Consider the following 11331-nt stretch of genomic DNA (forward strand, 5'->3'; position numbering starts at 1 on the left):
TGCAGCCAGCCATTATTTTGAGTCTACTGAAATGCTCTTTTAGAAAGAATTTTTGAGAAGGTTTCTAAAAAAGCTTACCCAAATTTATCTCTGAAACTTGCAGAGCGCAGCCTGGACGACAACTTGCTTTTAAGGTCACTCCAGTATAGCACAGGTTCTGGTTCCGGTGTGTCATCTTCAGGCTCAGTTAAGCACTGATAGCCATGGCATGCTTCAACAACATCTTCACTTTTCATTGCCTGTATCCTTCCACGGAAACTCAGATAGCCAATCAGGAATCCTGTTTGTGTAGATTTATTCAATGAACTTAATTTATATACCACCTTTCTTAAAAACAAACAAACCTCAAGGTTGTTTACAAATGAAAAACCAATAGTGGTACCTCGGGTAAATTCGTTCCGGAGGTCCATTCTTAGCCTGAAACTGTTCTTAACCTGAGGCACCACTTTAGCTAATGGGGCCTCCTGCTGCCGCCGTGCCACAATTTCTGTTCTCATCCTGAAGCAAAGTTCTTAACCCGAGGTACTATTTCTGGGTTAGAAGAGTCTGTAACCTGAAGCGTCTGTAACCCAAGGTACCACTGTACAAAATAAAATGCAATATGCTATACACAAATACAGTGGTAACTTGGTTTTCAAACGCCTTGGTACTCAAACAACTTGGAACCCAAACACTGCAGTGTTTCAGTTTGCAAACTTTTCAGAAACCAAACGTGCTCCACTGAGTGTTACACTTTCATTTTGAGTGTTATGCTGACAATTTGAGTGCTACACTTCCATTTGAGTGTTACGCTGAGGTCTGTCTGTTTTTGCTATTTATTTTCCCCTTTTTGTGGCTCTTTTTTGTGTGTGATTGTGTGGAACCCAGTTCAGCTACTGACTGACTGATTGTGTGACTGCAGTACATTGTTTGCTTTTATTTTATGGATCACTGGTCTCGTTAAATAGAAGAATTCATGTTAAATTGCTGTTTTAGGGGTTGTTTTTAAAAGTCTGGAATGGGTTAATCCATTTTGCATCACTTTCTGTGGGAAACCGCACCTTGCTTTTCAAATGGACTTCTGGAACAGATTAAGTTTGAAAACCAAGGTACAACTGTACAGTATTCCAGACTTTGTAAAATTGAAATAGTTGATGAATAGATGCTGGCTTTACATATGCAAACCCAAGAAATTCAAAATTCAGGGGAACTTCTAGCTTGTTCACGGGAGCACCACCAATGGACAAAATTCCCCTCTTACTTTTTTTACAATTCCAGCAGAGATCAGGGTGGGTTTTTTTTAAAGTCTATGACTATTTCTGTGGTTTGATACCATTGCTGCATCGTTTTTTCTTTATTTTCCTGTAATGCAGACACTCCTGTATATGTAAAATCCTCCATAGAAGTAAGTAAATCCTCCATAGAAGATCTAATACCCATGTGGCACCATTTTAACTGTTAATACACCAAGTTTATTTTCTAGGAAACACTGCTGAATTGTGCCTACTGGAGGGAATGCATTATTCAGTGTGCCTTGGAAGATACCAAAAAACCCCACAAATTGCTCTTTGCTTCTCACCTATCCATCTTACCTATAAGGAAAAGGAGAGCTGCCCCGGTAAGTACACAGCAGAGGTGTCGATTGTTGTTCCTTGGTTTTATTGGTCGGGTGTGAAGATGGTCAATTCCTCCATTTTCAATACCTTCCTCATCTTCAGCAGACAGTTTCATTTCCACATGACTGTTGTCGCCATCTGGCTGTCGGGACAGACTGAAGCGGGTGTATGAGAGGGGCTCTCCTCCAATCTAGATAGAAGAAAGAATTCATCAGAGATGAATGAAGAGTGCTAATGTTAAAGACACCAAAAAGTCAAGCTTATTTGTTGGTACTGATAACACCAAGAGAGGCCTTTAATTCCACTCACCCCATTAGAACTTCAGAGTGTAAAACAGCTTTATGGCACTATAAATTTAACACATTTATTATGGCCTAAGAATTTGCAGGCTGTGGTTGACTTCATCTGATGAAAAGGAATGTAGTTCACAAAAAATTATGCCATAACGAGTTTGCTGATCTTTCAAGATTGCTTTTGCTGCAGTCTGCTAATATAATAGCCTTGCTGCAAATTTTTTTGTAATAATTGAATATCTGAGATTGGAATAAAATCTGGTACATATGAATAGGAAATGTAAGTCTGGCTGTTCTTTCCCTACTGTATATCTTGACTGAATCAAGGAAAGAAGGCAGAAATATATAAAACATGACATCCAAAGCAAGGTCGCACATACTTGGCTTAAAAATAAAATTTGGGGGGGGGGGGGCGGTAAGGACAGAATGCAGTATTTTCGGTTCTCAAGTTAGATGCTGCAGACCTGGGCTTATGAGATTAACGAACATGACATAATCAGTCCAAGGCATTTACATAGACATGACCCTGCTCATTCATAACTGTGGTCATAATTAACCCATGCGTCTCTAGGCCTAAGGACCAATTTGCATGGGAAGGCTTAGATTTAAGCTCAGCAGTTGAGGAGCTACTTCAGGCACCTACAAACACAAATACTTGTTTCCATTGAACAACTGGCTATCTACAGTTCTTTGTGACAAAGTGGGGTAGATAGCCAGTGGCCCCCCTGTCCCCATTATCTCCAGCCTGCATGGCCAATCATCAAGAATGGTGGGAACTACAGCTTAGCACCACCTGGGAGGCCAGAACAGCATCCCCATAATTAAGAGTGCCATTCAGGTCCAACTCTGCATGCTGGAACAGCTTTTGCAGACCAAGCTACATGTAAAGACAGGGACTAAGTGGTGCATCAAGGTTTTGGCCAGGGAATTTTTATTATCTGAGTAAACCTGATAATGCAGTTTGATCATCCTTACCATGTTAAATATTGCTTTCCTAGCATGATCCATAGCTGGTCACTCCTTCAGGTACTTAACTGAAACACAGATGTTTGAAGACATTTTAGCAAAGCAAGGTCTTCATTAGGACAGTAAAAGCCACATCTATAAAGCACAAGAGTTCCTCCCATCAAAACTAAAAGCTGCAGTCACCACTAGAGGCCTCTACAACCACACGGACAGATTATCTGCAACACTTTGATATACAGGTGCACTGTACTTCATTCTATCTTTATTGAGCCACATAGTATTAGGAAATGGCATTTATAAACACCAGCTAGTAGGTAGCTTTCCAACATGGCTACCTGGCTCACTTACCACCTGTTACCCATTGTCAGTGATGCTCTTCCTGCAGAAAGAGGACACGCTGGCAGCTGCCACAAGCAGTGGCCCTAGCTGGCACCCATTACCAGAGATGCCACAGGACACCAGGCAACTATTGAAGCCATGCAACAGTGCCATCTGAACTTAAAAGCCGCAACATGCAACTCAGGAATTACGTCTAATTCAAGTACTTGTAAGGACATTAAAAGGACCCCTGACAGTTACTGTATTTTTCGCTCCATAAGATGCACCTGACCATAAGATGCACCTAGTTTTTAGAGGAGAAAAAAGTGTGTGTGTGGGGGGGGAATATTCTGAATCAACTGTTGTACTAAACTAATAAACTACCATTATATCAGAGAGTGAAAGGGACAGGATCTGTCTGTTTCTTTAGTGTGCGCGCTCAAGGAGCGATGAATGGGGAGGCAGCACAACCCGGATGGACCTGACACAGGAACCCCAGCAGCCTCCTCTCATGTAAGCGGCTCCTCTCCCACTTTGCTGCTTCAAAGCGAGCCACGGAGGAGGGAAGGAAGGGGAGTCATGGATCCTCCGTTCGCGACTGCAGCGGGATCCCACTGCCATCCATTGGCATTCACTCCATAAGACGCACAGACATTTCCCCTTACTTTTTAGGAGGAAAAAAGTGCGTCTTATGGGGCAAAAAATACGGCAAGTCCAGTCATGGACGACTCTGGGGTTGTGGTGCTCATCTTGCTTTACAGGCCGAGGGAGCTGGCGTTTGTCCACAGTTTTCCGGGTCATGTGGCCAGCATGACTAAGCCACTTCTGGCAAAACCAGAGCAGCGCACAGACATGCCGTTTACCTTCCCGCCAGATTGGTGCCTATTTCTCTACCTGTACTTTTTGGCGTGCTTTTGAATTGCTAGGTTGGCAGAAGCTGGGACCGAGCAATGGGATCTCACCCCGTTGCTGGGATTCAAACCACTGACCTTCTGATCAGCAAGTCCTAGGCTCTGTGGTTTAACCCACAGCGCCACCCGCGTCCCTTTTAATGAATGGACAATTAAGTAATTTCAATCACTTTTTAATTTAAAAATGGACATGCAGTATGATGATAAACAAAGGAACCAGGGATGGGACTAAGGGGAAGCCAACTTTTTTTTTACGTTTGAATATGTATTGTTGTTTTTGGAAAATTAATAATATATACATATATATTTATAACAAGTATAATTCTTGTTTTGTCCTGAGTAGCTCAGTTCTGCAGCCATGCCCGCTACTTTCAAGGACTTTCTTTGTGACAGGCTTCACCTGTCACATACAGAGTGGATGACCTTTAACACATCTACATTTAGAAACTGTTGTTTTGAGTTCCTATGTAAGCTTGGCCTGAAGTCTATGTGCATATTTCACTGAGTTATTTTAGGGGTGGAAAGGGGAGCTTAAGGATGAAAAATCTTCACAGAAGCCCTAACTAGTAATCTTTTGCTGGTGTTCAGCAATACACAGCTACTTTATCCCACATGCCACTGCTATGCAAAAGCATAGCCAGTTTTCTTGGTCTGCAATAACTGCAGCTGTAGTCATGGTTGAGGTGAGAGGTTTTTCCTTTTTAGTATGTCACGTCTTGAGTTTTTACTATTTTTTGTTGGGAGCTGCCTAGAGTGGCTAGGACAACACAGTCAGATGGGCGGCATACAAATAAATTATTGTTGATCTGGCTTGTTGATTGCTACATATGAAGTGTGAATTGGTTAGTAAACAATCTCAAGAACCTATCCAGCTGGACTTTCTCTTTCTTACCACCAACTATCCTGTAGGAAAGCCTTTTTAAAAACCACTAAATGTATTTGAATGACTCTTGTAATCTGCTTTGAAAGGATTGTATAATGAGTGGAACGGTATAAATAATTGTAATACAGTGGTATCTCGGGTTAAGAACTTAATTCGTTCTGGAGGTCTGTTCTTAATCTGAAACTGTTCTTAACCTGAGGTACCACTTTAGCTCCCGCTGCCACCGTGTGATTTCTGTTCTCATCCTGAAGCAAAGTTCTTAACCCGAGGTACTATTTCTGGGTTAGCGGAGTCTGTGACCTGAAGTGTCTAATCCAAGGTACCACTGTAATACACAATGTAGTTGTGACATGGGATGTTTCAATGCTGTATTTTGATACCTATTGTGAAATACTTCCTGGATGGTCCACTGCAGAAAGGCAGCATGCACATAAAACTAAACTGAAGCTCTGTTACCTGTAAAAAGACTCAAACCTACACCCAGATTTATCCTTATCAGGCCAAGCTCTTCATTCAGTTGGATCAAGCGGCTCAAATTAGTTTATTACCGCCAATCCTCCCAACAAGATTTGATCTTCAATCAGTCCCTGAACACAGACTTTCCAAGCTTCCTCAGATCTTGACATTTTATATTTAGGTAGATGCTAAAGTTCTAAATGCCAGCACCAGTTCTGAATAGTGTTTTCAAACAGTTTCTTTTCTTGGCAAAATACATAAGGTAAAAGATTTCAGCAGCAGCTATTTTACTTGTTTGAACTAATAGCAATATGAGTTCACGTGCACCTTCAGAACTGATGCAAGGTGCATGTCTATTATGCTGTATCCAATACATCAAGCAAGAAGCAGCCCCCAGAAGTCCCAATACATGGCTGTGCCAGGCATATATATGTACTGTGTTTGGAGTTACATGAAGCTCAGGAGTCAAGCTTAGCCACAGTCTATCTCTGGCTATTACACATCAGCAAATGATCCCATAGCCTGGCCAGAGAAGATAACCGCTTCGAGGAAAACTGGGTAAGCTGCTATGCACTTAGATAGCAAGCAAATGAACTCCACCTTTCTGTAGAAAGCAATGAGTCTTCCACAGAAGGAGGCAACTGATACGTCCCTTTCAAACTTCGGCTTCAGGAATACTAGGGTACATAGAATCACCTTTTACACTGCTGGCCCCGTAAGGTAGGTGTTAAATGCTTGCAGCTACTGAAGTGGATCAACAAGCACACAGCTTCATTAAGCTTCATGTCCACTTCTGGGCACCACAGTTCAAGAAGGACACTGACAAACTGGAACGTGTCCAGAGGAGGGCAACCAAAATGGTCAAAGGCCTAGAAACGATGCCTTATGAGGAACGGCTAAGGGAGCTGGGCATGTTTAGCCTGGAGAAGAGGAGGTTAAGGGGTGATATGATAGCCATGTTCAAATATATAAAAGGATGTCACATAGAGGAGGGAGAAAGGTTGTTTTCTGCTGCTCCAGAGAAGCGGACACGGAGCAATGGATCCAAACTACAAGAAAGAAGATTCCACCTAAACATTAGGAAGAACTTCCTGACAGTAAGAGCTGTTTGACAGTGGAATTTGCTGCCAAGGAGTGTGGTGGAGTCTCCTTCTTTGGAGGTCTTTAAGCAGAGGCTTGACAACCATATGTCAGGAGTGCTCTGATGGTGTTTCCTGCTTGGCAGGGGGTTGGATTCGATGGCCCTTGTGGTCTCTTCCAACTCTAGGATTCTATGATTAAACACCAAACCAGAAACAGCTTACAGAAGTGGCAAACCTCAGGCTAAACTTTTTAAGTTATTACACATCCACATTCCAAGCATCTACCTAAAGTAGTGATGAAGAACCCGTAGTCCCCTGGATATTGTTGGACAGCGACTCCCATTATCCCTGACAACTGCCCAGGCTGGCTGGGGCTGTTGAGTCCAACATGTGGAGGACCACATAATTAATATTTAAATTGCACTTGTGCTCTACTGTCTTAATATTCAGCCACAGGAAGCTGACCTAGTAAGAATCTGGAACTACTCTCAACGTAAAGTAATAAAGTTCTACAGTATTTCATTCACAAACTGGTTCAGCACACTGCCTTATTTAGCTTGTTTGAGGAGGTTCTGGGATTGCCAGAAACACTGCAGTTGCAATATGCTGGAATTACCAGTTTATTCTAACAGTTTATGAAGGAGTTAAACAAGCCAGTTTGGCCTGATTTAATCTTACCATACCTTACACTACTATAGCAGTCAATGAGTCTTCAGCACAATGAATAAAGCAAGAGTTCTAGAACTCATAGAACATATTTTCATTCACGGCAAGGTAGAAAAGTAATAGATATACTTTACCTATAACTTTACAAACGAATGTTTACAGTAGCACTAGGTGTGTCACCAGCTCACTGCCAAGGCTTTCCATTGGTGGCTAAGTTTTCATTTCAGTATCTACAGGGCACCATGAATGGCAGAGCCCAAGGTGTGCCAGAAAGCAAAACCAATGACTAGGTGGCACAAACTGCTTGTTGAAACTGTCCTAAAACAAGTCAGCTCACCATGAACCTTCATGTACATGGGAAGCATTGATCTGTTTAGCGTAACTGTACTGTCAACCAGACTATACACCCCATTTTTATTTATAAAATACGTATTTATTATTTCAATTTCTAGCCTGCTTCTTTCTACAGTGCATAAAATATCTCAAGTACAAAAAAATGCAAATCAATATATTGTAACTATAACTATCTAAATGCTCATTTATTTCAAAACGTGATATGAAATCGAAATAATTCATTTTGGTAACAGGGACATAACATTTCAGTATAAAATACTTAAAGCATATCAATTGATATCCGTTAGCTAAAGCAAATAATAAACCAGAGACAGATATGCAAAACATTTCCAATGCAGTTATTTTACAATAATAGAATCAGAAGGCAGCACGTGGCAGTACTATGCCATATGCTATAATAATTAGTGAAGTGCACAATTTTTTTTCATATAGGCTAAAAAGTGCACAGTTCCTAGCTGCTTGATCATTTACAATAAATTGCTCAAAATCACCTCTCAGTAATCCTCTCAGGAAGGCACTCTGTCGGCAATAGATGGCTTCAATCACCTTCAGTTTAGCCTCTCACCCCAGACTCCCATTAAAGCCATGAGGTAAGAGGTTTGTGGTTAAGAGTGCATATATGAAACCAACCCACCTCTCACAGTGAGGCCCCGCCCAACACCCCTCCCTTCCTGGGCTGCCCCCCCCCCCCCCGGATTTATAGCTAGTAAAACAAATAAGAGCTCCCTCTGCCACCCACACTAAGGCTCAACCCCTTATAGGCTGCCCCCTCAGTGCCTCCTTTTACCCCTGATCCTACCAGCACTAAAACAATTTGCCACCCCTGCTCAATGGCTGCTGCTGCTGCTAAGCACTCTGCTGATCAAAGGTTAGTGTCACCTCCCTTCACCTTCACATTTATACGCAGTAAAAAAAACAACCCCGGAAAACATGAAAACCTCAATCACGCTGCCATTACTATTTAAGTAATTGTTTAACAGAAGAATCCTCATCTTGCCTTCTTAAAAGAAGTCCTGTTGAATTAAATAATGTTCTAGCATGCAGTAGCAGCCACTTGCCACAAAGTCATCAGAACGGCCCTACATGCGTGGTGGGATTCTGTGGGAACTCACGGTAGAATTCATTTAAAGGCACTCAACTATTGCAACTACTTCCCTTCTATCTCCTCTATTCTTAACCAGTCTGACTGCACAATTAACCTGTGATGCAAGGGTCCGCCACATTTGCACAGCAACACAAACCATGTCCTAAGGATGTACTTTAGGGTGGTGACACAAGCTTCTACAGAAGCTCTTCTAGGCAAGATTTGTTTCTGAAGCTCCTTTTAACTTGGACTGCATACACACTATACATTTAAAGTGTTCTCAAAATAAAGCTTGCTGGTAGAAATTTGGGGGAATCTCCTGTCCGAAATCCTGGAGAGCCATGGCTGGTCAATGTAAACTAAATGAACCAAGGGTTTCCCTCTGTGTTTGGCACTATGCCTAACAAAGCAGCCTTCCTCAACAACTCTGCACTGGGCAGGAAGAGGAAAATTAATGAAAAAGCAGCAAGTCATACTGCACCAGCAGACAAGCACATGAGTGGGCAGAACAAAGAATTTAAACGAAGATGAGTAAAAGGCCCTGGGCCCAGAAATATCAAGAAAAATGAGCCTCCTGTAATAACCCATCGTTATTCTTTATATAAGCAAGCTGGGGCAGAAACCGCGAGGGAGAAGCAGTAACAGCCAATGGGCAGGCTTGTTGCTTCACCCCTTCCTTTCCCAGAGTTATCCCTTCAAGGTCAGGAAATATGCAGCCATGCGCTCCAAGCACATGTAGAGCTCCCCTCCCCAGTCAAAACCCATGGAGGTTCACCTAAGGGCTCCTATCCCTGACAACAGGATCCTGCAACTATACAAAAAGCAGCGCATGCATGCCCCACGTTCTCCCTGGTTACTTCCGACTAGTAAACGGTAAAACACCTCCCCACCACTAAGACTTCTGTAGCGCCTTTCCTATTCCCCAGTAATAGGTCCTCCTCCTGTCGAGAAGCACGATTTCAGCTCTGCTCTACAAAGCACAAAGGCCACAAATTGCATTTCCCCCGCCTCAAACAATCCATTAGCCTGGAGATCTTCCCCGCCCGCCCTTACTTTACCCCACCGCACATTATGCGGAGAAGGGGCGCCTCCAGCCCTGGTCGGCCTAAAGAAAAGGTCAAAGCCGAGCAATGTCACGTAGGCAAGCTTGCAAGGAGATCGACCGCGGCGCAAGAAATGCGCAGAGACTTTTAACAAAGGGAAAGGGACCTGCGAGGGCGAAGGGCCCCCTTTAAGCGAAGAGCCCTTTTAGGGCCACAATGCAAACGGGATAGCGCCCACCCCAAGTTCCCAGAGCCAGCCTCTCCCATTGCATAATGCAAAGCCTCGCGCAGAACCTTTTTTTTTTTCCCCGCCCGCCAGCGAGCTCCGTAGGCAAATGAATGGGAGGAGAGGGAATGAGCGCGCCTGGAGCGCAAGCCGCCGCTGCCTCCCCGCCTTGCAAAGGGTGCAGCTACCATGCGACATTTGCACGGACCTGGACCACAGCCAGACGGAGCACGCCCGCGCCCGCCCTCTGGGGCTGCCGCACGCGAGACCCCCGCCCCTCCTTCCGAGAAAAGCCCTTCTCCCCCGCGGCCACGCACCCGCTTCCCCCCGGCGCATCACCTTTCCCAGGCAGGCCCTCTCGCGCGGCGCTTGCCGCAAGCACAACCAGCTCGGTCTAAAAGGAAAGGGCGTCCAGGAACGTCGCGCGCAGGCGCGTAAAAAAAAGGGCAGCCCGGAGCCCCGCCCACCGGCGGCGTGAGCGCGCGACCCGCTTTTCAAGGAGCGGCTGGGCGGAGCTCGCCCCGAACACACCGCTGCACGTGGGAATGCTGAGACGCGGGTCCGACGCGCGCGGGAAGCGGGGAGAACCTCTCCCCCCAACACATAGAAAATAATAAAAACCGAACGGCCAAAAAGCACCGTTTCGGGTTTCGCCCTCTCCTTCGGGCAAAGAGCGAGGCTGTCGGCCGCCTTCACCTCAGGCAGCTGAAACGGGCTTTCAGCAGCGAAAACGCCTTTTAAGCAAATAGTACGATGGAGATGGTTTTCTGAGGCTGGGGCTTCCGCCTCAGGCGCGCCTTTAGCTAAGACGCGGGTCGCTCGTCACGTCTGTAACTGGCATGAGGCGGGAGATAACAAACACTGGGAGCACCTGCTGCTTGGGTCTTGGAGGGGCTTCTCTGACAGCGCACAGAAATCGCGTCCCCCCGTGTAATGAACCTGTTTATGCAATCCCTGCCCTATGACAGATTCTTGTCATGGCGGGTTGGGCTAGATGACCCCTTGTGGTCCCTTCCAACGCGACAATTGAAAGTGCCCCGAAGCTCTCGGTTTACCCTCTTATGACAAGCGCAGAGCAACCACAGGCCCCCCTCCTTCCCCCCTCAGGAAACCGTCGCTTGTGGCTGCAGCTTCCGAGGCAGGAGGGCGGCGGCGTTAATACCACCCCCCCCCCAAAAAAAAAACGTAGCTGAGGGGGAAAAATGGGTCCCGGTCGCCGTCCCCTCAGAGCTTTAATTTAATTTTAATTTAATTTAAAAAGGCGCGAAAGGAAGCGCGAGAACAGGGTGGGGGTTGAGGGAGAATCAGCATCGATTACTCCTACAAGTGCAAAGGTCCGTCCGCGGCCTCTCCCCTCACGCGCTCGCGTCCGGGAAAGAATCACAGGCTTCTTAAAAGCGACGAAAACAAAGGAGGGTTTTTTATTTTTATTTCAATGTTATCTCAGTCACCTG

At 44.9% G+C, this 11331-nt stretch overlaps 1 protein-coding gene across 3 annotated transcripts in view; it reads right to left on the reverse strand.

The window, feature by feature from the left end:
• The window catches only part of TFRC (transferrin receptor), a 28418-nt gene extending 17829 nt beyond the window's left edge, over positions 1 to 10589 (reverse strand). Inside the window, exons 1-6 of one of the 3 annotated variants that reach the window (XM_083739438.1) lie at positions 6706 to 10066; positions 5317 to 6201; positions 3880 to 5259; positions 2864 to 3432; positions 1572 to 1785; positions 79 to 280 (exon numbers count right to left, since the gene is read on the reverse strand). In XM_083739438.1, coding sequence (XP_083595564.1) covers positions 79 to 280; positions 1572 to 1785; positions 2864 to 2896 — 449 coding nt within the window. In that variant the 5' untranslated portion in view covers positions 2897 to 3432; positions 3880 to 5259; positions 5317 to 6201; positions 6706 to 10066. Of the gene's footprint in view, positions 1 to 78; positions 281 to 1571; positions 1786 to 2863; positions 3433 to 3879; positions 5260 to 5316; positions 6202 to 6705; positions 10067 to 10216 lie in introns of those variants that run through there. The other 2 variants (XM_083739436.1, XM_083739437.1) reach the window with 2 other exon arrangements.
• Between the last annotated feature and the right edge of the window lie 742 nt (positions 10590 to 11331).

Source organism: Podarcis gaigeae (genome assembly GCF_964106915.1).
Source record: "Podarcis gaigeae genome assembly, chromosome: 5".
NCBI classification, from domain to species: Eukaryota; Metazoa; Chordata; class Lepidosauria; order Squamata; family Lacertidae; genus Podarcis; species Podarcis gaigeae.